Source organism: Delphinapterus leucas, chromosome 6 (genome assembly GCF_059928025.1).
Source record: "Delphinapterus leucas isolate spDelLeu-1000000601 "Yukka" chromosome 6, BTC_Dleu_Yukka2, whole genome shotgun sequence".
NCBI lineage: Eukaryota > Metazoa > Chordata > Mammalia > Artiodactyla > Monodontidae > Delphinapterus > Delphinapterus leucas.
The window spans coordinates 16,129,295-16,155,300 of NC_143134.1; the positions used below are offsets into that span (position 1 = coordinate 16,129,295).

General features: G+C 51.3%; 1 protein-coding gene across 1 annotated transcript; it reads left to right on the forward strand.

Annotated features, from left to right (window-relative positions):
• The first annotated feature begins 1,210 nt into the window (after window positions 1-1,210).
• On the forward strand, window positions 1,211-25,337 carry LOC111185376 (XK-related protein 6). The gene is given in 3 exon segments (XM_022594926.3): window positions 1,211-1,484; window positions 1,486-1,684; window positions 23,044-25,337. Coding segments are annotated over 3 exon segments (1,245 nt in total). The 5' UTR covers window positions 1,211-1,403; the 3' UTR covers window positions 24,009-25,337.
• The last annotated feature ends 669 nt before the right edge of the window (window positions 25,338-26,006 follow it).

Here is a 26,006-nt window from a genome sequence, read left to right on the forward strand (position 1 = left end):
AGAGTGGACCCTGGGAGACCAGTTAGGAGGCTTCTGCTTCGATCCAGGAGAGAGGGGTGGTGGCGGGGACCAGGCTGGTGGTGGTGATGGGGACAGAGAGAAGGAACTGTCCAGCAGCCCCAAGTAGGCCCCTGATGGTGCTTGAGGACAGTGGGGCCTCTGTAGGGGGGTCAACCATGCTCTCAACCTCTGTGATTCCGGCTCGGCCGTTTAAAAGACACAATGATATACATTCCCAGGGGGTGGCCAGGGACGCAAGTGTGGCTCTGTCCTGTTGTCTGTGGCCTCAGTTTATGGTGCGTATTCTTGATCCTAACTAGGCCCGCAAAGCTGTGCCTTCTGAACCCTGCTTTTGTCCTGGCCCTGCCGGCTCCTCTGGGCCTGGCCTGGCCCCAGAGACGGCTGGCTGGCTTGGATGCTACCTTCCATCCTCCCCTTGACTGTGGCTTGGAGACAAGCTTCCAAAGTTTAGTTGAAAGTGAGGCAGGCCTGGGGGCTTTCTCACGTGGACCTGGATACATGCCCAGCACGCGGATTATCTCCCTAATCTTCCCACCAGCCGTGTGATGCTGTGATTCTGCTGTGTGAAAGAAGAGTAACGAGGACACAGAGTTGGGTAATTAGTCCAAGGTCCCACAGTGAGCAGATGACAGAGCCGGGATTTGAACCCAGAGCCTGTGCCCTCTGCCTGCACCTGCTCCCTTTGCCCCTTGTCCCCCCCGGGTGGAGTGGGCTCAGTGGTTTGTGTGACTGAGTCTTGGGCTGTACCTGGATGGAGGCTCCATTGCAGGCCATCCCTAGTGTAGAGGGATGGAGACTCCATTGCAGGCCATCCCTAGTGTAGAGGGATGGAGGCTCCATTGCAGGCTGTCCCTAGTGTAGAGCGGGGCACGCACGAGCTTTGGTGTCCAGTAGCCTGGGGCCGCCTCCTGGTTGCTCCGCCATCAGGTCTGGAGCCTGTGCAAGTGAGTCCCGCCTGTCTGTCCTATGTGGGAACTACACCTGCCTGTCGCCTGGGACCCAGGCAATACGCAGTAGCCAGCCAGCCAATGATACTTAGTAGGAGCTTCATAAATGTTAATTCCCTTACCTCCTCCTCCAGAGAGGTGAAAACCCTGCAGGAAGGTTCCCCCTGGGACCCTGAACTTCGGCCAGCCCACCTGCTCCCTGAGCTCACCTGTGATGCTTCCCTGGCAGGCCTGTGAGATCACCTGGTCCCACTCTTCCATTTCTTATTTTACAGATGAGCAAAGTGAGGCCAGGGAGGGGACAACTTGCCTGGGACCCGTTCCCTGGCCTGCCCCCACCCCACCCCACCCCGAAGCCTCAGCACCCCGTCTGTGGTCCGGCAGAACCCCTGGAGCTGGTCCAAGCACCTGGAAAACCTCAGCGCCAAGGAGGGGATGCTAGTCTGTGGGGACGGCCTGACCCTCCCACAGCTCCCACGCCGACCCACGCTCTCTGTGTTCTGTCCCGTCTCTCGGCAGGTATATCCGCACCATGTACCTGGGGATTCAGAGCCAGCGGCAGAAGGAACACCAGCGACGCTTCTACTGGGCTATGATGTACGAATATGCAGACGTTAACATGCTGCGCCTCCTGGAGACCTTCCTGGAAAGCGCCCCCCAACTGGTGCTACAGCTCTGCATAATGATCCAGAAGAGCCGCGCCGAGACGCTGCCCTGTGAGTCCCCTCCCCCTCCCCGGGGCTGGGGGCGTCGCCCTGATCCCCGAGTCCTCACTGCCCCGCACAGGATTTCTGCGCCCTTGCGTGCGAGCCTGCCCCGCCGTCATGTGAGCAGAGCAGAGCTGGGTCTCCGTGTCCCTGGAGCAGCAGGGCGGAGGGCCCTAGTCTCCCAGTCCGGGGGGAGAGGCCCCTTGTCTTGGCGCTGGCCTGAGCCACGGTGTTTGCACATATGCGGGATATGGGGAAGATGCCTTAGGACAGCACGTGCCCAAGAGGCTAAGTCACGTCAGGCGGCATTAGCAGTTTTAGACGTTTGTAAGCTGTGGTGCTCTTGCTTTAGACCCACGTATAAAATGTAGAAGCCCCACTTCTAAAACAGGCTCAAGTAGCTCTGTTCTAGGTAGATGGGGATGGGGGTCCAGAGCCCAGCGTGCCCCGCCCACTGGCGGCACCTCCCCACTCCTGGCCACTGTGGCCCTAGATGGTCTCGGAGCGCCCAGGGCCCGGTCTGGACAGCGCTGGTCTCTACAGCAGCGGGAAGCCTCTGGGGGCCACCTGACTGAAAGGAGGACCTTTCCACATTGCCCTCCTCTGGTCAAGGTGGAGCCTCACCCCAGGTCGCCAATGTCAGGGCAGACCCCAGGTCAGACCAGCCTGCAAGTGTCATCGTCGTGTCAGAGCCTATTTCAGCAGGGCTGGAGCTCCAGCAGGGGAGAAGGTCTAGGGTGAGGAGGGGCTGGAGATCACAACACTTGGGGGACCCTGGGGACGTCTTGCCTGGGGAGGACTTGAGCTATGTGAATTTCAACATTTGAAGGGATGTCAGGGAAGGATGATGGTTCCAAAGGGTCTGGAGGGAGCTACAGGGAGACCGTTATCGATTCTACATGTGGGAGACATTTCAAACAGCAGGAGCCGTCCAGTGATGGAAAGACTGTCTCAGGAAGTAGAGAGTTTCCCGTCGTGAGGAATATTCAAGCAGAGCTGTTGCTGCAGGGACTCAGCCCAGAGGTTCCTGACTCGAGAGGGCTCGAGCATGTGTGATCTGGAGTAGCAAGGCAGCTGGGGCAGAGGGTCTGTTCTCCATGCCCACCTCTCCCTGGCCAGTGGGGCCTGCTGGCCTCCTGGGTCCTCACCTCTGGGCCCACAGCTCCCCAGCTGCTCCAGCGGGCCCTGGGTGCCACCGAGTTCATGAGCACCTGTAGGGGGGCTCTCCAGCGGGACACCCCCTTGCCCCACGTGGCCCCAAGCTCTGGCCTTTCATTGAACTATGCCTTTTTGGTATAACGGGGGAGATGACAACCGTACCTAATTTTGGGGGGGGGGTGCAATGATATACGGCACGTAGAACACTTTGTTATCCAGCTCTGCAGGCATCTAAGGGGGTGTGTTTCGCATTGCCACGGAAGTGGTGTGGGCAGGCTCCTAGGGTGATCCCCCATCTTCCGCCCCATGGGTCATGCCGCCCCAGCTGCCTTGCTGAGCCCACTCTTTCTATGATCACTGCTCAGGTTATAAATGCAGAGAGGCTGGATGTGAAGTCCCCAGAGAGGAAACTCGAGGGGCAGCCGATGTTGCTTCCTAGGGGTCCTCCTGACATGGGAGCCCAGGTGGCCCATGTCAGCAAAGGCTAAGGGGCTGCTGGGCGAGCCTTTGTCAGCAGGAGCCTGGGAGTGACAAGAGCCGGGCTACTTTGGCCTGGGGAAGCACTCCCTGGCTCTTCTGCCCACACGCCCGTCTTTTCATGCCAGCGGCTCAGAGGTTGGGGGAGCACTTCCCCACATGTTTGGTGAGTGGAAGAGTTATTTCTCGAAATAGACTTGCACAGTTAAGTACATTTGGGGACTGCTGGGCCTGACAGAGGTCAGTGGCAATCTTTGCTGTTGAGTTGTGAGTCCCCAAGATGAGGGTCTGCAGGGCTGGCTGGGGTGATGGGAAGGAAGGAAACCGGCCGTCACTGTCATGGAGCATAGAGTGTAAGCTCTTGGCATGTTCCTTTTTCCTTTTTTAAAAAATTTCAACTCTTTATTTTATTTATTTGGGGGGCACATCGTGCGGCATGTGAGATCTTAGTTCCCCGACCAGGGATTGACCCTGTGCCCGCTGCAGTGGAAGCACGGAGTCTTAACCACTGGAGCCAGAGAAGTCCCATGTTCCTCTTTCTTAACTTCTAGAATATCTGCTCATCACTGGACCCTTGTGTTATGGTGGTAGGTGCCTTCCCTGTCTTTCCCCATAAAAAGCTGCATGAAATGTATGCCCTTTAAGGAAAACCATTTTAAATAGTAGAAATTGGAGGAGAGGAGAGAAAGTCTGTGAACTTGGAAGGGACGTGTTGGCGACGTGGACTCTGTGAGTTCTTAGAGGACCGTGGCCTGGAAAGATGGGGTGACTCCGCCTGCTGCTGGACAGCTGTGTGACCTTCAGCAAGTGACCGAGCCTTTCTGTTCCTCAGTTTTCTCGTTTCTGAAATGGGGATAATATTGGTACCTACCACAGAGGGTTGTTCTGAGCATTTTTGACGTGATGAATGTCAAGGGCCTCGGGCCGCATCTGGTCATTTTGTGGTTGGTGATGGTCGAGCTTTTACTGCAGACACACTTTCTGAATTGGACCACGAGTTACTAGTGAGATCATGGCTAACTGGCCTTGTTTGGTGGGCTTTTGGTGACACCTGTCCACTCTATACCGTTAATGCTAGTAGATGGCTAGAAAGATCACTATTGCTGTAGTAGGTGAGTTTTCCATGGATCTTGTCCAATGCCAACCTCTTCCACTTTTGCTACTTTTGCCAGCTATCCACCTTTTATTCCTCTTTTATCACTGGGTTAGCAGTAGAGTATTTGGCCTGCAAGATGGATTTGTATCCAATTTACCCACAAAACCAGACTCAAGTCAAAAGATAACATTGGGTTAGCCAAAAAGTTCGTTCGGGTTTTTCCGTAACACCTTAAGGAATCTTACGTAAAAACCCAAACGAACTTTTTGGCTAACCCAATAGTAACAGTAATAATAAATCATGGAAATCTTATGCTAGAGTCATTTGGGTACTTCAGTGGGGTCTTCCTTAAATCTGGTGTCTTGAAAGTTTAAATAAAGATATAAAAGGGGCATGTTATCTGATATGCCATTTACACTAGTAGTGAGTCTTTTGTCTGCTGAAAGCTTCACGAATCTTCTAGGCTGTGACAGAGTTTGGAAAACAGTCCTGAATAGTGAGAAAAGCCCGACAGAGCTGCGTATAAATTCCACCTCCACCATTTATTGACTTTACGACACGGGGCAAGTTAATTTCCTAACTGGGCTTCTTCATCTGTAAAGTGGGCATAATAACTGCTTTTGGGTGGTAGTGAAGGTCTAACGAGCAGCACATACCCCTCTACAGCACCTTGGCTGGCGTATTATGGGCACTTGATACAGTCTGCCATTCAACAAGATGCATTAAGTCAGGAGCCGTACTACGTGCTGAGGGTAACAGGGAACAGATGTGGTCCAGGCCCTCGTGAATCTTCCATTCTCTCTTGGGAGACATAACAGAAACAGCTAGACAGCTAGCACGCTGTGGGAAGTGCTTTAAGCAAACAATCAGGGTGCCAAGACCACAGTACACGGGGTGGGGTGTGGAGAGAGCTTATTTGAGCAGGAATGTCAGAGAAAGCCTCTCCAGAGAGTTGACATTTCGGCTGAGCATAAACACTGAGGAGCCAGCTATGGGAGAAGCAGATACAGCCTTCCAGGCAGAGGGAACGGCATACGTAAAGGCCCTGAGATAGGAAACGCCTGGCTTGTTCTAGAAAATGAAAGGACTCAGCATAGCTGGAGGTTGGCGGTCTGGGGAAGGAGAGTGATGTGCGGAGGATGGAGGGGAAGGCAGAGGCCTGACAGCTTGGGTTTATACCAAGTGCCGCGGGGAGGGTTATGTAGGAAGTCTTTTAAAGAAGATTCCCTTTCCTGCTGTGCAGGGAGGAATACAAGAGCTGAGCCAGGAACGCCGGTTAGAGGCAGCGGTGGAGGTCCAGGGGTGAAACGATGGGGTTGGAGTGTTTGGGGGGGTGGAAGCCAAGTGCATGGGTTGGAGGGCTGCTCTGGAGCGGAAATCAACAAGACTTAGCAGGCCTGGTGCAGGCAGTGATAGAAGGAGGGCTGGGGGTTTCTAACAGGGCATGTTGAGGTTGAGGACACTCTACGGGGATTGGGTCAAGAGTTCGTAGCTCTGTCACTTTTCCTGGCTTTTTGGGTTTTCTGACCCTCCCACGTGAACATTGGCAGGGCTGGGCGAGCGCCACTGGCGACACCCACACGGCACCCGAGCCTGCCTTTTGGGGTTGAGCTCACCGTGAGGAGTTATCCTCCTTACAGGGCTCTGATGACCACTCGCCCGTGGCCTCACGACCCCACTTGTCAGGCACCTGCTCTGCTGTAGGCAAGATGCTGTGTCAGGAATGGGTTTGCAAAGATACCTACCCTTCGGTAGGTGTTCTTAAACACCAAGCCCTTAAGCACTGGTTTTCTTTTAAACAAACGTTGAGCTCTGAGATCCAGATAGGCCTCTTGTCTTTCCATCCCTTTGGTGTTAACCTCCCTAGTCGTTTCCTTCTTTCTTAACCTCACTTGTCAGCTCCGCTTACATCAGAAGCCCACCAGTGGCGTGTACCTTAGCTTCACATTTGCTCCTTTCTCCAGCAAGAGAGCGCTGCAGAGAGGCAGGTGTTCGTCCAGTTTCTCTGCTCCCGTCTGTACCTTTTTCTTCAGCGGCCACCCCAGGAGCTCTTCCTCCTTTCCCGAGTGAGGACGAAAGTCATCCCAATCAGCTCCCTCTCCGGGCTTCCTCTCGGGATCAGGTTTCCATTCTGCTTGAGGGCTAGGCTTCCAGGTTCCGGTTCTCAGGAGAGCGAAGGCCAGGGTCTGCTTCTCAGCTGTGGGCTTGGTTAAACGGCCCTCCCTGCCTTCCCCTCCCCACAGTGAAAGACCTCCATGTCTCTCCCCTTCGGAGATTTCTTTTCTCTAATGTGAAAAATGCTGTCCTGTCTCTCCAGTCCCGCTCATATGGACATTAGCTGTTACCGTGCAAGTCTGGGACACAAAAGTTGGCTACTTGATCATTTAGGATTTTGGTTACACTTAGGTGAAGCTGCCACCCAGAAAGTGAGGGTGGTCTGGTTGTGTGGCCCATGACCACAGATCTGTGTTCTATACCAGACCTGAGAATTTCCTACTCAACTTTCCTCATTACCAAGAAGGAAGATTCGTTATTGAAACAACCATTTCACTGCATCAAACTCCATCAGATAATGAATCACCTTGAGCAGAGTTATGGGGGGTTTCCGTGCCCCCTGATCCCCTATTGTGTGAGCCACCGCCTGACTTAATCCTGGTGGAGTAGCCCCCTTCTCCCTGACTCTCCTGGCCCTCACCCCCGCCCCGTGCTGAGCTGGAGCCGCTAGCTCTGAGAGATGCTCTGGGGTTTCAGACCAGGTTGGTACCAAGATCTTCCAGCCTCGGATCTCAGCTCCAGGCTGCTCATGCCATTTCTCGGTCTTAGCCTCCAGGATAGATAAAGGAGAAGATGTGCACTTCCCTGTTCATGCCCTTCCCCTGGCTGTCTTGCATCTTCACCCTTAACTGCAGTGAAGAAGGACACGCCTTCCTTCTCCCCCCAGAACACAGACTCGGCCTCTCTCGTTTCCCCGGGGTACGAACTCTCCCCAGCTCTGTTTCTGTCTCCTTCTGAGAAGCTGCCCCTCCTTCTTGCCCATCAGATACCCGCTTGGCGTCTACACACAGGGTGCCCTGAACAGCCAACTCCAGCTCCCAGTTCTGCTTCAGCTCCCAGTGGCTTCTTGTCAAACAGAACATTAAAACCTCACACTTTTAAACAGAGTTTGCAAGGATATTAAACAGAGACATCACTTTTGGTGCATCAAAAAGAGAGGAGAGTTCTTTTTTTTAAACTGTGATAAGAACACATGTAAGATCTACCCTCTTAACAAATTTTAAGTGTAAAAGAAAATGCAGTATGTACATATGAGGGAGAGTTCTTAAAGCAGCAGAAGACGTTTGAGAAAGGCAGGCTAAATCAATTTCACTACAGTTAACACAGATGAAATAACAATCGGCCACCTGAAAATGTTTGTGCATGAAATGTTGGGACAAAGCCAGTGGGGCTTCTCGGGGGAGGCTCTGAGTGCTGCCAGTTCAGAAGCCTGAGCCGTAACTGTAACGGGGCCACTTATTCAGTAACTATTTATTAAGCACCTACTATGCACCAAGCATGGTTCTAGGCACTGGGGACAGATATGAGCAATAAACAAAACAGACAGGAAGCCCTGCTCTCATGGAGCTTGCATTTCTTGTAGGGAGAGACAGACAACGAACAAAACAGCTATTAGAAAATGGTAGGTACTCAGCAGAGCTCTAAAGCTGGGAAGAGAGAGGGGCGGGGGAGCAGAGCTGTGTCAGCCTTCAACAGTGTTGCAGGAAGGTCTCCCAGTCTTCAATGGGGTGGCAGGAAGGGGACCTCTGAGCAAAGATATGAAGGAGGGAGGGAGCCAGCCCACAGATCTCTGGAGGTGAGTGTACCAGAGGAGGGGACAGCCAAGGGCAAGGCCTTGGGCTAAGAAAGTGACTCCAGTGTTTGGGGAGCAGCCAGGAGGCTGGGAAGGTGGGTGTGTCCTGCCTGGGCTCAGCCCTGCCCCGGGGGTCCTGCCAGCAGAGCATCTCTTCCTCTTCTGCTTTGTTAAAAAATTTTAAACTGCTTTATTGAGATACACTTTACATACCGTAAAATTCACCCACTTGAAGTGTACGATTCAATGGCTGTTAGTGTATCCGCGGAGTTGTCACCATCACCACGACCAATCTCAGAACAGTTTCATTGCCCCACAGAGACACGTCACACTTCTTAGGTTTGCTCTCCTGTCTCCCACCCCGCAACTTTCCTGCATAGGGAGGCGGGCAGCTGAAGGAGCCCTGGGTCCTGGGTCCACTGTGCTAGAACGTGGCAAGGGATGCTGGGAAAATCTCTCCCATCTCATCTCTGAGCCTGAGTAATATGAGTGAGGGCAGGAGGGACTCCTGAAGTCCTTTCAGTCTGGCAGGCTGTAACTGTAAGGAAGAGAAAAGTGGGGGAATCTGAGCAAGAATCGGACAGGAGCAATGTTTAATTATTAGGCTAGACTTTCACATTAGAGGCAATCGCAAACTCAAGGTCTCGTGGGAACTCCCAGCTCCAGGAAGGATGGCAATTAAGTGATCTTCAAAAGATCTTTTCTATTTCTTAAGATTTCCAAGGAAAGAAGGCCTACAGATTTCATGAATGATGTCTTCCTGTGTCACACATCTCTCACTCATGGGGAGTGGGTGGAATGGAAGAGACCCTGAGAAGGAAATGGGGGAGTCCCTGTAAGCTGTTCTCCTTCCTGTCTGAGCCTCACCTTTTTCATCTGTAAAAATAGAAAAGGGATCCTTTCCATTCTAGACACAATTGGAGGTGTTAGGTGGGTCAGGACAACAAGAGGAGTCCTAAGGGTGAGGCAGTCACTCCATGGCCGACCTGGGGTGACGTTTGGGTCTGACGCTGACCAGCAGAGAGCTGAGTCCTCTCTCAATTCCAGGCCCTCTTATGGGTTCAGACCCCACGTGCCCCAGGCTGCCAGACCCTGGGGTTCAGGAGCCTGCCCGCTGTAATACCTGCCCACCTGTGACTGCGTGGAGCCCATCCCCACCTCCTGCTGTTCTTGGGGACCCCATCATTCCCTTCACCCCCCCACCCTGCCCCAGCAATAACCAAGTACTTTGAGGCCTTCTCTGCTTGTCCCTCCGGTAGTCTCCTGAGACTGTCGCCTAGAAGAAAAGGTGCTGCCTCCTGTTTTGAGTGGTAACAGGTGTGGACCTGGCTTCACACTCTGATTTGCACTTAGAAACTGCATCAGTCCCATAAGGCCCTTAACCTCTTTGAACCTCGGGGTTCTCGTTTGTAAACCATGCATCGTAACTCCTGCCTCAGAGGGGTTTTGTCAGGAGCAAGTGAAATACATTTGTTTGTTTCACAAAGGGGGCCCCCTGGCAATCACCCATCCGAGGCCCGCATTGCTGCCCTGCTCAGCGAGGCTCTGGCTGGGCGACGTCACCTGCTTGGCAGCTCTGCTTCCTTCGCCAGGCTGCTCGCTTGAGCTGCCGTGGAGCTCAACAGCGGTCTGAGAGCCCTCCGCAGCCTCCTGACACAGTCCCTTGCAGGGCTCCAGGGGCCGTTCCTCCTGTAACCAGGCCAGGACCGTGGAGAGTGCTGGTTCTAGCCCAGCACAGTGCCGAGGGCGCAGCAGCAGCGGCGAGGTCAGCCTGCGATGGCCAGTCTCGCGCCTCTGTCCCCCCGCCGTTTCTCCCGCTTCTCCCTCCTCCCCACCCTTCAGTCCCTGGTGCAGGAGTGGGCGGTGCCCCTGCCCTTGGCCCAAGCCCTTCTCCTCCCAGGATTTCTCTTGCGGTGGTCAGATCGTGCGGTGACCTGTCAGGGAGATGCAGAGCCGGTTGGCTGGAGGAGCAGTTCGCGGAGGAGGAGGGGGGATGTGACAGGAGAAAAGGTGGGAACTCCAGCTGTGGGCACCGGCTTCTAGCCACCCCACTTGCCCGCTAATTTGGCTGGGATCTCTGACGCATCACTTAACCTCTCTGAGCCTCGGTTTCTCCTTTTTAAGTTGGGAATAATCGTACCTGCCATAACCTACTCAGAGGGGATGGGTGGGGACCCTGTGAGATTAGAGGGGAAGCCACCTGGGGACTAGGGGTAAGGGTTACACATGCGGTTACTTTGTGTCTCGGGTGAGGGAATGACTTTGGGGTTTAGATTAAATTACATCATTGTAGCTTAGAATCCCAGCAGGACCCTCCTCTCCCCCCACTTACAAACCTGGAATCCCAGGGCCCTGCAAGGTGAGATTGAGCTGGAGATGCTCTTGCCCCCGGCTGCAGGCCTGCTTCTCTCTTGGGAGGGCATGATTGCGTGAGAAAATCAGTTAGGTTAGGCCTTTGTCAAAATATTATAGGTATGGGCTTCCCTGGTGGCGCAGTGGTTGAGAGTCCGCCTGCCGATGCAGGGGACGTGGGTTCGTGCCCTGGTCCGGGAGGATCCCACATGCCGCGAAACGGCTGGGCCCGTGAGCCATGGCCGCTGGGCCTGCGCGTCCGGAGCCTTTGCTCCGCAACGGGAGAGGCCACAACAGTGAGAGGCCAGCATACTGCAAAAAAAAAAAAAAATCTGTTATAGGTAAGTTTGACGGTCAACGATAATACATCACACAGGCCCCCTGAAACACATCTGCACTGAGCACGCCTGGCCCTGTGCTAGCCTCTGGGGGAACAGAGGTGAGCCAGGCAGGCGGGTCTCTGCCCTTCGGGGGCCTACATCTTAGTGGAGATAGGCAATAACGAGTAACACATGAATAATACCATTTCAAATATAATTGAGTCTATATATGTGTGTATGGGGGAGTAGGACATGTAGGCACATCTTTATTGCTATAGAATACTGTATATATACACTCTATATATTCACCATGTATGTACATTGTACTATACACATTCTGTCTCTGTCTCTCTCTCTCTATATATATATACACTATATATAGATATATAAATATATAGTATAGTATGTAAATACATCAAAGATGTACATATATCAAATATATATTGAATGTTCCAAATCCATGTTTTTACGCATGGGTCACAAACAATAACCTAAGGCCCATGCCCATGGGCTTGTACCAAAGCCCATGCTTTCCAGGGCATCTCATGGCCTCTGTTAAAATGCAGTCAGTCTGGGAGCATCAGGGCATTGAGACTGGTTGGCTGTTTGCGCCTCAATGAGGGTGGATTTACTGGAACTTTCCAGGGATAGCAGACGGATTTCTTCACAGTGTGCTGCTTCAGGCCCACCAGGATCCAGGCATCCGCGAGGCTTGTGGCTCATGATCCAGGCATCCGCGAGGCTTGTGGCTCGTGAGGCTTGTGACCAGCTGAGTGGCTGACATTTGTTCTAGACTCTCTAAAGTTTGCCTTTACCTAGGTGGCTGTGAAGATGGTATTTCCATAGCTCTGACAGCATCTTAGAAAGAAGAGGCAACCGAATCAGAGGGCTGGATTTAGCTTTCCTCCTGCCCGGTCCTTTAAATACCAGTGTTTGACCTTGAAGCTCCTTGAGAAGGGGGCTGTTGCCTTCCCCCATGTTCCCAGAGTGACCGTCAGCTCGTGGTCAGCCGCTCAGAAGAGACTCCTTATCCAGGTATCGGACCACAGAGATGCTGTTCTCATGACCTCTCCCAAGGTCACTGGTCTGCACCCCAGGGGCCTCTCTCAGGATATTGAGCAGTTCTCAGGAGGAACTCTAGAAAGCCTGAATCTCCAGCTGCTTGACACATGCAGGTTCACAGTTTGTTTGTAACTTGAGAACATTGAGGAAATAGGAATAGGAACCCCATCACAGGGTTTCTCATTCTCAGCACTAGTATATCTGGGGCCAAATCATTCTTTGCTTGTGTATTGGGGAGCTATCCTGTGCTCTGCAGAATATTTAGCAATACCCCTGGTTCCTACCCACTAGATGCCCACAACGCCCTCACCCCGAGCTGTGACAACCAAGAAAGTCTGCCAGATGTCCTGGGGGTGGGGGGCGTTGGGAGAACGTAACATTCCCATTGAGGACCTTTGCCCTGCTATTAAATGGGTGATTGTGTCAGCTGAACATGGCCCCTCAGGATGTCCACTTCCTAGTCCCCTGAGCCTATACGTGGCACTTTATGCAAAAGGGACTATGCAGGTGTGATTGACTTAAGGATTTTGAGACGGGAGCTTATTCTGGGTTATCCAGTTGTTTCTGATATAATCAGAGGGGTCCTTATAAGAAGGAGACAGAGGATCAGAGGGACAGAAGGCGATGTGACAAATGGAAGAGTTGAAGATGCTATGCTGCTGGCTTTGAAGAGGAGGGGAGGAGCCGTGAGCCAGGGGATGCAGGGAATGCAGCTGTGGATGCTGCAAAAGGCAAGGAAGCAGATTTTCTCCTGGAGCCTCTACAGAGTGAGCCCAAACCTCTGACACCTCGGATTGGGACCAATGAAACCCATTTCAGACTCTGACTTCCGAACTGTCAGATAATAAATCTGTGCTGTTTCAAGCCACTAAGTTGGCGATAATTCATTACAGCGGCCATAGGACACTGATATAGAGGGGAAGGTGGCTTTCTTTAACTAAGCAATTGAAGCTAGCTGTTTACAAGATGTGGCATCAACCGCATGGTTATCTGGGGTTTGCATTTGTGACTTTGCTTGGGAAAGTGTATCTGTGCAGGTGACACATTTGTTGGGTGACAGCTCTGCACCAGGCATGGGGATTACCGGAATGGATAAGCCAGTTTTTCTACCCTCAAGAATAAATGTTAGTTCTATCCTCAGGGAAGTCACAGTTAAGGGAGAAAGACCAACAGTCAGCAGAAAATGTGACTGTAAAATAGTGGCCATCGAAGAGGAATGCACAGGACGATGTGGAGGGTGCAGAGGTGGCACCGTGCATTCAGGGGGAGTCAGAAGGGGGTCCCAGGAGGAGATGGTGCCGACCTCAGCCCTGGAGGATGAGCAGGAAAGGGGAGAGGGATGACACGAGCAAGGGCCAAGGGGCTTGAGACAACATAGCGTGCGTATGGGGGTCCGTGTCTCTACTCACAGCCGCTCATATGTGGGCATCGTACTTTGCCAAGGGCCAGGCACTGAGCTAACCCCTTGCGTAGCCATTTGTCTTTTGATCCTTACGGTAACGTCAAGAAGAGCATTCAGTTATTGTTGCCCTTTTACAGGTGAGCAAACAGGCGTGATGCCCAGCATCACTTGACAGCAGGGTGGCAGAATCTAGCCTGGTTCCAGAGCACACACTCAGAACCACGGTGCTCTCCTGCCTCTGTGGGTGCGTTAATATCACTAGGTCCTGACCACGGGCCTGGGAGCAGGGCCCAGACACAGAGGTCTTGGGCACTATGAGTGGGGGCTTGGATTTGAGCCCATGGGATTACTAGAGGCTTTAGCCTTGTAACCCCAGGCCATGGGGGACTTTGGAGCTGGAGATACTGGGTTTGAAGCTCCCTCTCCAACAGTTTGCTAATGTTGTAACTGTTTTAAAAGACAGCTTTTGTTGTTATTTAGGCATCTCAAGGGCAACAGATCAGGAGACAACTGCCATTGAAAAGATCGTTTGTTACTCAGAGATCCCAAGAGAAGAGGGCATGCCACACCATGGGGTGGGGGGCCACCTGGGGAAGCACCAGTGTCCATCAGCAGGCAGAGGGAGTGAGGGGAAAATGTGGGCAAGAGCCTTTATTGTGGTTTCCCAGGGAAGGAATGAGTGAGGCAGGGGAAGCAGGCTTAGCATAGGCTAGTCTGAATAATTTCAGGAGGCTCTGGGGCACAGCGCTGTCCCTAGTTGTCTGGTACCTGGCCCTGGGGTGATTAGGACAGGGGGATAGTGGCCCAGAGTGTCAGAGCCCAATAGAGGAGGTGTGCGTTCCGGACTGGTTGGTTTGCATATGAAAAGCACTTGTGGTTTGCTATTTTGAGGAATTTGCTAAACCTGGGAGGGGCGGTCCCTCCAGGATCAACAAGACCCCACAAGGCAAACCATCAGAATAAATGGACATGCTTCGTGCAGTAACTAGACGGATCCTTTTACCTCTCTGCGCCTTGGTCTCCTCTCCTATAAAATGGGACACCAGTAGACACTTCAGGGAATTATTGTCAGGATGAAACGAAATAACTTATGCAAAGTATCTGGCATAATGCCTGATGCACGGGGAACATTCACTGAATGTATTCCTCTTCATCTCCGTCTTCTACCCTCAAGGTTTTCTTCTAAAGGACACAGGCATAAATGGAGGCTCCCGGGGAATTCCCCTTTCCCCAGGGGAAAATGGCGGGAGGGGAGATGGCTGGTGGGTCACAGACCCCTTTCCCTATGGGCCCCTTTGAGAATCAGAGGACAGCTGTGGACTGTCTCGTGAGAAAAATACCCACACGGTTTTGCACATAGTTTCAGAAGGACCTGACCAATTGCTGCACTGCCCTTGGGGGCTCACATGCATCACGGTACCTACGAACTTAAGGAAAAAGGGAACGAGTAAGAGAGAAAGTGTATGGAGGTGGTGGGAGATGCTAAGGTGGGAAATTAAGCCTGGAAGTTGGGGGGTTGCAGTTCTCAGTGTGCTGGCCAGTGATGGCCTGGCTGAGAGGCCGAGCTCTGGTAAAGGCCTTAGTGAGGTGATACTTGGGGACCTGGGGAAGGGCCCCCAAGGTGGAGGACAGAGCCAGCGCACATGCCCTGAGGCGGGACTGTGCCTGGACCACATGGGACAGAGGGGGAGCGAGGGGCTGGCGTGAGGTGACCCTGGAGCAGGAAGGGGCCGTCTCATGTAGGGCCCAGCCTGGTGCCATGAGAGGGACTTAGGTTTGAGGCCATCGGAGAAGGCAGGTGGTGAAGGGCGTGGGTGGGGACTCGATGGTATACACTTGTAACTCCAGGCAGTGTCACGAGGGGCCCTACAGGCCTTATAAGGACCACAGCATTAACCCTGAGCAAAGCGGTGTGTCAGTAGGAGAGGCTGGCCGTGCCGGGTTTAGAGGCCAGAACCATTTCCCTGGCTTAAAACAACTTCGGTTCGTTTCTTGCTGTTGCGCGTCTATCACAGGTCACTGTGGCGGGGGTGAGGGAGCATGCCCTTCCTCCTGGATGTGACACACACATGCTTCTGCTCATGTGCCAGTGGCTGGGACAGGTCACGGGCACAGCTGAGTTCAGCAGGGCAGGAAGGCATATCCTCCCTGGGAAAAGGTTGAAAGTCAGGCACCGTTGACAGGCCGCCATGCCTGGGAGGCCACGAGGAGAGACGTACCTCAGCTTAGTCACTTAGGTGGAATTGCGAGTGGCCTGTCGGGACGAGGGCAGATGCAGGGAAACCCACTAGGAGGTCCTCCCAACAATCTGGGCAAGAGAGATGAAAAAGAGGTGTCACCACCTCTGCACTTACTGGCAGGCTCAGGGAGGGACCTCCAGGGTGGGTCCTCGGCTTTGCAGGCCTACAGATTGGCCACCGGTGCTCACAGAGATGATCAGAGGGGCTCGATTACCAAATTGTTAAGAAATTGATGTATAAACCTGAATGCTAATTCCTTCACTCATGAATGGGGATGGGAAGACATGCCTTTCCAGAGATTCAAAAGAGAATCTGAGTTTTGGAGTTAGGTAGCCTGTGTTCAAATCCCGGTTCTGTGATTTCTTAACTACTTGATCTGGAAAAGTGGCTTAGACTGTGAGCCTTCATTTCTGCATCTTGAAATCAGCCTCAGATACATTTATAGGGAAGAATGATCCGGTTAATGGGTGTCACAGCATAGAGTCTGGGCCAAGGTAGCTGTTCAGTAGAGGGGGTATTATTGTTATGGAAACTTATTAGAGATTAGCAGGTGACATAATGAGCCTGAATTCAGAGTCAATAAAGAGATTTGTCACAGAAACCATGGTAAGACAATGCTCTGTAACGGAGACTACTGCTGTGGTGGCCAGATTTGAATTCTGTCCCCCTTGGACCATCTCCCTGACGTTAAGGAGCATGTTAAGGTATAATTTCTCAGATGTCAGCTCTCCTGAATTATTCCAATCCTCCCTTCCTTCCTGTGTTTACACCATGCCACCCTGACTGGCCTTGGGTTTTTTCAGGTTGCCTCAGCCACCGATGTGTCTGTCCTGAGGGTTACATCCACAGTGATGGATGCCATCTTTTATTATGACCCTTCCTAAAGGTCAGTCTGGAAATGTCAGGAGTGTCTTAAGGTGACCCCATGTGGTAACCTCACGTGGGGATCACGCTATCTCCAAATGGGACTAAAATGAATATGTCAGTGCTTGCAAAAGTCTACAGCTCAAAGAAAACTGTTAGACCTTAAGTTATTTACTGTGGATGTATTTTCAGTGTAAGTTGAAAAAAGAGATTGATTTCTTTGTTGCTGCCACATCAGACTTACAGAATATAATTCTGACTGATCGCCAGGCAGTGCGTCTGATTTGCTTAGAAGTGTGGAGTAGGAACGTGGAGGAGAGCATTATGAGGCTCCTCTAATTGGCAACAATGTTCAGCAAGTTTAAGGGGTGTGCTGGTAAATGCTTAACAACCAGTTCTTAGCAGGGTTGGAAGGAACCCTAATTTGTAGCATTTGCCAATTTCTGTGGTGTAAATATTCCCACCACACCTATTTCAGGCCTCTCACATGACATCAGCCAGCCCACAAAATTCCTGCCAATTTGACAACTGGATCTCGGAAGCCAGGATGACTGGCCCCAGCACACAGACCATGAGTGAGGAGTGAGATAATCCCAGGGGTCGGTGGTCGCACTCCTGCTTACTCCTGTGTAACCTTGGCCAAGTTACTTGACGTCTCTGAGCCTGGTTCACAGATGGCATCCTTGAGGCTGGTTTCCTTTCCCTGGTGGCCCGGGTAGGAAAGTACCTTTGTATCATCACTCCCTTGCTGTGTCTCCTGGGTGGAGGTTAGTACAGGAGACGGGCAGTGATGCTTAGAGAGCTGTGCCCACAGCTGCCTTATCTTTTTTCTGAGAGCATTTCTAAGCACAGACTGGGCTTTTTTAAAACGTAGGAAGATGGGTGAAGTTTGATGGGTGGAAAGAGAAGAATTGCCCGTCTAATAGGAGCTCAATCTGGAGAAAATAGACAGTGGAAATTAGAAAAGCAGGTGGTGGAGTTCCCCCAAACCTTGGCTTCAGTGGTAAAAGGAGGGAGGAGGTGAGGGCTGAGAGAGGCAGATGTTGACCTTGACGTGTGGATAGACACATAGCAACTTGAGCCTGTTTCTTGGTTTGGGGAATCTCTGGGGGACCCGCCCATGGGGGTACAATGCCATATAAATTAGGTGAGTCACAACGGGAGTGTGGCCACATCCACATCTCTTAAATTCAGATTCAGTCTCCTCACCTGTAAAATGAGGATAACAGCCCAGCACGGAAAGGATGCCATAACTGGGGACTAGCTAATGGTCAAGTGTGAAAGACAGAGTAGATCCAAATGACAGATGTCAGAGTCAGAGGGAGGTGCATGGACCCAGTCCTCTGAATGCCACCCTTAGGAATTGGTCGTCAACCTCACCGAGAGCTCTCGGTTGTGACTCGGGGGTCAGGAGTGAAGGGAGGTGGGAGAGTTAAGGGAGCAAGGAGGTTACCCTCGAGAAGGTTGCAGAAGAGACGGGAGAGGTGGGATCTCACGGCAGAGGGTGCAGGGTCCAGGGGGCTGTTCTTTGTAAGCTGGCGGTACTTGCCCACGGAGACACGCTGATAGGAGGGAACTGGGAGCTAGGAGTCTGCACAGCTGACTCTTCTACGCCTGCTCTGCTCTGCTCAGCGCCCCATCCAGTCCCTCCTCCTCGAGTGTTTTCCAGTGTGTGATTTAGCGGTGGGACCAGAAGGGAGCTCTTTGTGGCAGAAGGGAGAACAGGGCAGCTGGTGACAGGGCCGGACATTCACCGCCCCCGCTCTGGGAAACAAAGTCCAGCAGTGGACCCCACTCGCCCAGGCTCACAAACAGCCTTGGGGCCAATCCAGGTGCTCCTGCGGCTTCTCAGAGACTCCTTGAACCCGCGTGCAGCGTTCCCCCGGCGAGACTGTCTCGTGATTTGGTTTCTCCTCAAGTCCCCTTTCTGGTGCCCATTCACTGGCCCCCAGTGCCGCTCTGCTCTGGTCCATCCGGGTCATGGCCCTGCTTCTTCTTGCCAGACTGCAGCCTCCCTACCTCACCCTGATGACGGCCCTCCTGCCACCCTGGTCCCTTCCACGGCATCACACCTTTCCTCCTGGTTCCTCCACTTCATCTGCTCCCCACCCCTCTCTGATTTTAGGGTCCCGATCTTCCCCCAGACACCCTGTCACTCTGTCTGCTTCTCACGTGGTGGGACATCCACACTCATTTTTTGCTTTGCTCCCCAACTGGCAACAGTTCAACTGACAGTGACCCTTGGGTATTGCAGGGACACCACCAAATTGGTGGTGATGGTGACTTCCCAGAGGACTGCCCCTCCTTGGTCAAGGGCCTCCAACTGCAGGCTGCAGCCCCTCATGCTCTTGCTCCGTTGGTCATAAGGTGTGGACATCCTGTTTCCGGAAACCTTAGCCCCTGGGTCTGGTGATCAGAGCCCCAAGGCCCCTGTCCCAAGCCTTTCTCAGGGGGTGGCCCCCACGAGGCTCTGGCTTAGTGACCTCCCAGATGGTGGGGCTGAACTTGGTTCACCCAGTGGGCCAGCTGCAATCCCCCCTTCCTGGTCTGCAGCAGGAAAAGAGAGCAAGCCGTGAAGGTCACTGCCCAGAACTCGTCACAGCCGAACGTGGAGTGTTTTACAATTTCCAGTCTGATCTTTGCAATGCAGAAAATGATGGAGCTGTAAGTGAGAGGAATCATAAATGTGCCCAGGCCTGTCTGAGAATTTCACTGGGGGCCACGAGGCTGCTTCCACAGCCGGTTGCTGTGGTCTTGGGGTCTTGGCCAGGATAATGCATTGACTTTTGGGTTGACCTCGGGCCAGACAGAAATCTTCCAAGTGAGCCACTGCAGGAGGAAAACCCTGCACTTCCTCCCTCTGTAATAATATACGCTGCAGGCCTTTGAAGATTAATCACTTAACAGAGGGAAAGTGATCTCAGTTAATTCTGCTGGAGTCATCTCTTTCTTTGTGGCTTGAATGTTACTTTCCTGAGGAAAGTGGAAGAGAATTCAGATTTGGTTTTTAGCTCCATAATCAGGGCCCTCTCTCAGATACCTGTAGGTTCTACACCTCCCATCCATTCTTGGCAAAAGATTCAAATCCTTTACACCCAGAGGGCCCAGTCCCTTCTAAGACCAAATCTGGAGGGTCCGTTTAGTACGGTGGCTACTTTCAAGGCCATGGAGTCTAAGTCTGAATTCCAATTCTACTTCTTGATAGAAGTATGATTTTTGAAAAATATCTTGTTCATCAAAAAAACGGAATTGGAACACTGTATCCAATATCACAGACTAGGTGGCTAAAACAACAGAAATTTATTGTCTCACAGCTCTGGAGGCTGGAAGTCCAAGATCACGTGTCGGCAGGGTTGATTTCTCCTGAGGCTTCTCTCCTTGACTTGCAAACGGCCATCTTCTTGCTGTGTCCTCACGTGGTCTTTCCTCTGTGAGCACATCCCAGGCATCTCTGTGGGCCCAAATGATCTGTTCTCATAAGGACAATAGCCATTAGGGTGGATTAGGGCCACCCTAATGATCTCATGTTACCTTAATTGCCTCTTTAAAGTCCCTATCTCCAAATACAGTCACATAGTAAGGTCCTGGGGGTTAGGGCTTCAACATAAGAATTTGGGGGTGGGAGAGGTGGGGACATTGCCCATAACAAGTGCCTACATCACAGGGTTCTTCTAAATAAGATACATGCTCAGTGAATCATGGTGTGTAGTTTCTCTGGGGTAGCCTCTTTCCTGTTGGATGTGTGGGTTTGAAGTGGATGGTCTGTGAAGCTCCAGAGGATATAAGGTTTGGCGATCTGCAACTTCACCATGTCGGGAGCAGATGAGGCAGAGAGGTAAGACGGGGGCTGGACATCAGCCAGCCCACAGGCCCCCGGCCAAGTGTCGGCTCTCGGTCCTCCACGTGACTGTCTCCCGAGCCCCCCTTGTAATTTAGCAGCGATGTCTTATGACGTTTGCGGAACATTCATACCACAGCCTAGAGAGAACTTCCAGAAGCGCTGACCGTGGACCGAGGCAGTGTGTGCGTCGGCTTAGAGGGGAGTGATTTCTGCAATACCCTGAAACCACAGGCATGGATCTGGAAGTGGCGTAGGTGACCCAGAAGATAGATTGACGATGAAGGATTGAATTTCGCTTCACCATTGTGGTCAGTGGACGTTTGAATTCCTTTGCTCATTTTGGGCATGGATGGGGCTACCATCACAGCACGCCGAACAATGAAATCAGGACGGTGACAGCAGAGGGGCTGTCCTGCTTCTGCACCCCAAGTTTGTTCAAGAGCACACTCAGAGTTAGACTGGATTAGACCACACTTCGGCAAAAGCTAACCTCTTGCTTCATGAGCTTGTGCTTTTCTGCAAACAGGGGAAGTAATACCTTTTGCTTTATTAGAAGAAACAGAAAAAGCAAGCCTTCTCTCCATTCAGCTGCTGTAGAGATCCCCCTGATCACTGAGGGTCGGTAGCACCTCTGAGATGCATCACTTTTAGCATCAAGAAATGGGTTCACCAGGAGAGGGGTAATGCCGCAAAGAAGCTTTCCGAGGATGCTCCAGTGTTGGTAATAAGCCTGGCCCAGACGATCAAGATGACTGCACGTTCCCTGCCGTCCAGAAACCTACAGCCTAAATCACGTGACTCCCAAGGGAACCCATTCCCCTCCCTGCCCCAGCCTCAAAAGAACACGAACACAGGGGGCTCTGAAAGGTTAGCATAGCCACTGTGACATGGTCGCAAGAGACCACATGGCTTCAGCAGAGGCTGGTGGAAATGCCCTGTGTGTACAAAGGGCAAAGCAGGACACACATAAGTATGTGTTCAGAACTTTCCAGAAAAGTGAGAGGAAAATCATCAGGTGTTTTCAAGATTGGCTTCTATGGAGAAATTGGGATTGTTTCTTCCCTGTTTATTTTCCACATTGGCTGTGATTCTTGCAAAAGCAACACAGACTCATCGTCACAGTTAACCCTCCAGGCTTTTTCTGTGCTCTGCCAGCACACTGGTTTTTGGCATCAGACTCTAATGTTCTGCAAGCTGCAAACCGGCGCATCTCCCTGAAATGTCGGAAGGGAGGTGCCGCGTGGGCTGGGTGGGGAAGGACAAATGCGTGGGGCGGGGGGGAGGGAGTGACAGAGGACTTTGATCCTTCACTGAGGGTCAAGTGGAGAGGTGAGGAGGGGCCGGGGAAAGACCAACAGAAGGCTGGAACTCTGGGCCAGCTTCATGGGTCTCTTGATGAATGAGGCTCCTGGATCTGACCTTTGGCCTTAAGAGAGAAAACGACCAGGTCACTTTGATGTCAGCCTGGGAGAACGCCGTAGGGGAATCGTGCTCTGGGGTGAAGGTGGGGACTTTGATTAGGAGATGGTGGCCCATGGGGTAGTATTCAGGGCTCCAGCTGAATTTAGCTGCATTTAATTCTGAAATCCGGGGAGAGAAGAAAAACAAAAGAGGCACTAGACGGACTGAGTGGAGATAATGCTTGAAGGAGCAGAGGGGCAAGGGGGTCTTGCTCCAGAGGAGATGGTATGACGACGCCTGACTTCATGATCGCCTGCTCATGGGTGGACTTGGAGAGACTCCAGCCACTGTTTATTGTGTTTAGATTGATTGAGTTACAAATATCACATAGGCAGCGTCATAAATAAAATTGCTCTACCGTCCCTTGGGATCAGACACATTCACTTGCTCGTTGAGGAGACATGTAGGTAATGATGTGCAGAGGCCTTGGGGAGCTCACCGGGCTAGGGAGGGGAAAGGCATCCCCAAAGCCCAAGTTACACTGCTCATTGCAGGACAGAAGCAGAGAAGGACAGGGCCTCACCAGTCAAGGCCTCAGGGAACCTCGAGCAGTGGTTGATTGGAGAAGGCAACAAGGAACGTGGGGAGACCACGAGAGACAAGAGTGAATGCGAAAGCAGTCAGAGAAACACAGGCTGTCCCCGGGTCCTTGATCAGGGTGGCCTTAGGGAGTGGATGGGGAAAGGCCAGATAGAAGAAGATCCCCTTAAGGGCTCCTTGGCCTTGAGCGAGCTGGCGAGAAGGGGAAGGGTGACTCCAAAGCCTTCTCAAAGTAGGACAGCTGTGCACCTTGGGGCATTAGTAAGCTCTCGGTCTTCACAATCGGTGATCCCGTCTACTGGCTGCTCTGAGAGCACAGCCTGGTGGTGACAAGGACACCGACCCTGCCGTGAGCTTATGATCTCTTACAATAGAACACGTGGGGTCCCTCCCACAGCAGAGGTGATGAGCCAGCACAGCGGTCCTGGCTCTCCAGCCCCTTGGCAGAGCACGCCAACCTCAGCTTCACTCTTGAGCCGTGGGTCTCCAGAAGTTCTGGCCTGGGTCGTTGACACCGAAGCTAGATTTCACAAGCTGTCAGCTTAGGGGTCAGCCATGGCCTCCAAGTTCGGGTCCTGATTTTGTGTTTCTTTCTCCCTCCTCCTTTAGATCGTGGTGTGTGTGGGCGTCTCCTCGGCTGGCAGCCCTGCTGTGCCCGGCGGTTGAGGTCCACGGTTCTGACTGTGTGGGTTTGTGTCTTTCCGGCAGGTGTCTCCTCTGTGACTTCCCTGATGTCCCTGGCTTGGGTGCTAGCCTCCTATCACAAGCTTCTGCGGGACTCCAGGGACGACAAGAAGAGTATGAGCTACAGAGGGGCCCTCGTCCACCTCTCCTGGCGCCTCTTCACCATCTCATCCAGAGTTATCTCTTTTGCCCTCTTTGCTTCCATCTTCCAGCTCTACTTCGGGATCTTCGTGGTGGTTCACTGGTGTGCCATGGCCTTCTGGATTATCCATGGCGGAACAGACTTCTGCATGTCCAAGTGGGAGGAGATCCTCTTCAACATGGTGGTAGGGATCGTGTACATTTTCTGCTGGTTTAACGTCAAGGAAGGGCGGACTCGATATCGAATGTTTGCATATTATACGATAGTCTTGACCGAGAATGCTGCCTTGACGTTCCTTTGGTATTTTTACAGAGACCCGGAGACCACTGACTCCTTTGCGGTGCCAGCACTGTGTTGTGTCTTTATTAGCTTTGTGGCTGGGATTGCACTGATGCTCTTATATTATGGTGTGCTGCATCCCACGGGGCCGCGAGTTAAGATCTTGGCCAGCTCCTGTTGTGCCGAGCTGCTCTGGGGCATCCCTTTGCCCCCCGATGTTGAGCCCATGGCGCCTCAGACCCCTGGGTACCGGGGGACCCAGGTCACGCCTACCAGAGCCGTAACGGAACAACAGGAGGATCTCACGGCTGACACTTGCTTGCCCGTTTTCCAAGTGAGACCCATGGGGCCCTCTACCCCGTTGGGGCGTCCTTACCTCCCAGAAGGGCCCCTCATTAAGATTGACATGCCAAGAAAGAGATACCCAGCTTGGGATGCTCATTTTGTAGACAGGAGATTGAGAAGGACTATTAACATTCTGCAGTATGTCACCCCCGCCGCGGTAGGCATTCGGTATCGAGATGGACCGCTCCTTTACGAGCTGCTACAGTACGAGTCTTCACTCTAAGAGCATCTTGACCCAAGTTGAGAAGGGGACCTTAAGTTTGGTTTGCGGTAAACGCCGCTTGCAAGAAATATAACTCCTCCCTTCCTTCAATACACAGAACTACCACCACCACCGCCAATGCTACAAAAAACAAAAAGAAAATAAGTCACAACCCCTTCAGATAAGCTTTCTTTCCAGTCGCTGTATGTATACAAAGATATTCTCTATGTTTTGTAAGTAAAAACAAAAAGAAAACCTTTCTTTTGTTTTTTACACATAAGTAACAGTATTGAAAAAAAAAAATCCCACACTATGGTTCATACGGTGGAGAAGAAGGAGTTGTCTCCACTCCAAAAGAAAAACAAAGTTTTATACCTTTACACCAAGTGTAGGTCATTTACGGGATTGGTGCTGATTGAAAGAACAAAACAAAACAAACACAAACAAACAAACAAAACCTTCAACTGCCTTATGCCCTTAGGTGCTGAGTTTCATTAAGTACTGTCACGTTTTCTCATGCAAAACTCTCTGGTGATTTTTGCACTGGGAGAGGGAAAATTAAACAATCAAATGAAACCAATCTAGAAACGAAACAAAAACCAACCAACAAATAAAACACAAAGCAATCATTCTTCCTATCTGATGATTTGTATTGAAGAAAACAAATTGACCAAAAGCAAAAGCATAGAAACCCCTCCCTCTTTTTGGTTTCTCTCCCCCTTCTCCCGTCCCTGCCCCCAACTTCTCAGCCCCTTCTTGGAGCCAAAGGGCCATTTGAAATTCAGATGGTTGGAAAAGCTCCTTGAAGGCTGACTAGGTGCCATTTTAGCGTTCACCTATTAAGAATCACATTTGTTTCCTGGTGAAAAAGCAAAACAGAACAAAACAAAAACCACCCTAATAATTCGATAAGAAAGGGAAATTCTAAAGCAAGTTAAAGGAGATTTCCATATATGTAATCAAAGAGAATCAGTAATAATAAAACTCAGCATAGTAGCAAAAAGAATGACATCAATTTAAAGGCACAATACTTAATCAGTGACTGGCAAAAATGATTTGTTCTGTCATTTTAAGGCCGTGAAAGGTATACATTTATCCCATGTGATATTGTGTAAGGCCTCTTCTGTTTCCATTTGGTGGGAAGCCTTAAATTGATCTGGAAAGAATTCTTCATTTTTCGTTTGTGCTTTTTAAAAATAGTAACACAAAGAGGAAAATTAGAACATAAAAAATAAGTTAAATTGTAATAACTGACCCATTTCAAAGACTGTTTGGTGCTTCTGTCTTTCACCATTGTGGTTGGCTGAAAGTTACTCAGCTCACTTGGTGCATCTGGGTTGAGTGGGAAATTTTGTGTGTGTCGTGTGTGTGTGTGTGTGTGTGTGTGTGTGTGTGCGCCCAGAGCACACATATGTGTGTGTGTGTGTGTCTGTGTGTCTGTGTGTCTGCTGCAAGGTCTTGCCAGAAATGTAGAAAAAACAATATATGACAGACTCTGGGTATTGCTGAGGTGGAGTGTAAGGGGCTGGGAAGTGGGGAGCAGGGGGAGGGGATGTTGCTTTACCTTGAGCCCCTTTATGATGGCAAGAGTCACACCAGCAGCATACTCTGGGTCTTAGAGACCGTGTCATTTGGGTGAAGATTTGATTCAATTATTTATTTCCTCATTGTACCAAGTTGAATTTCTGGAGGTGTTGCGAGTATGTTCAACCATTTTTTAAATGTTCTCTTTCAAAGTATTGCTCTTGTAAGGAATATTCTGTTCTAGGGCATCGTTTCAATCCCATCTTATCTCTACTTGGGCACACAAAAAAAAAAAAAAAAAAAAGGAAAAGAAAAAAATGACAAAAAGAAAAAAAATCTCCACAAAAAAGGTATATATATATAAGTCTCTCTATATATACACACAATATTTTTAAGTAAAAATACAGTTAGTCTTTGTTGTGTGTAGCGGCGATTTTTTTTCTTAATTCCAGATATAACTGTTTAGGGTGCAAGACCTCACGTTGAGCTACTCTT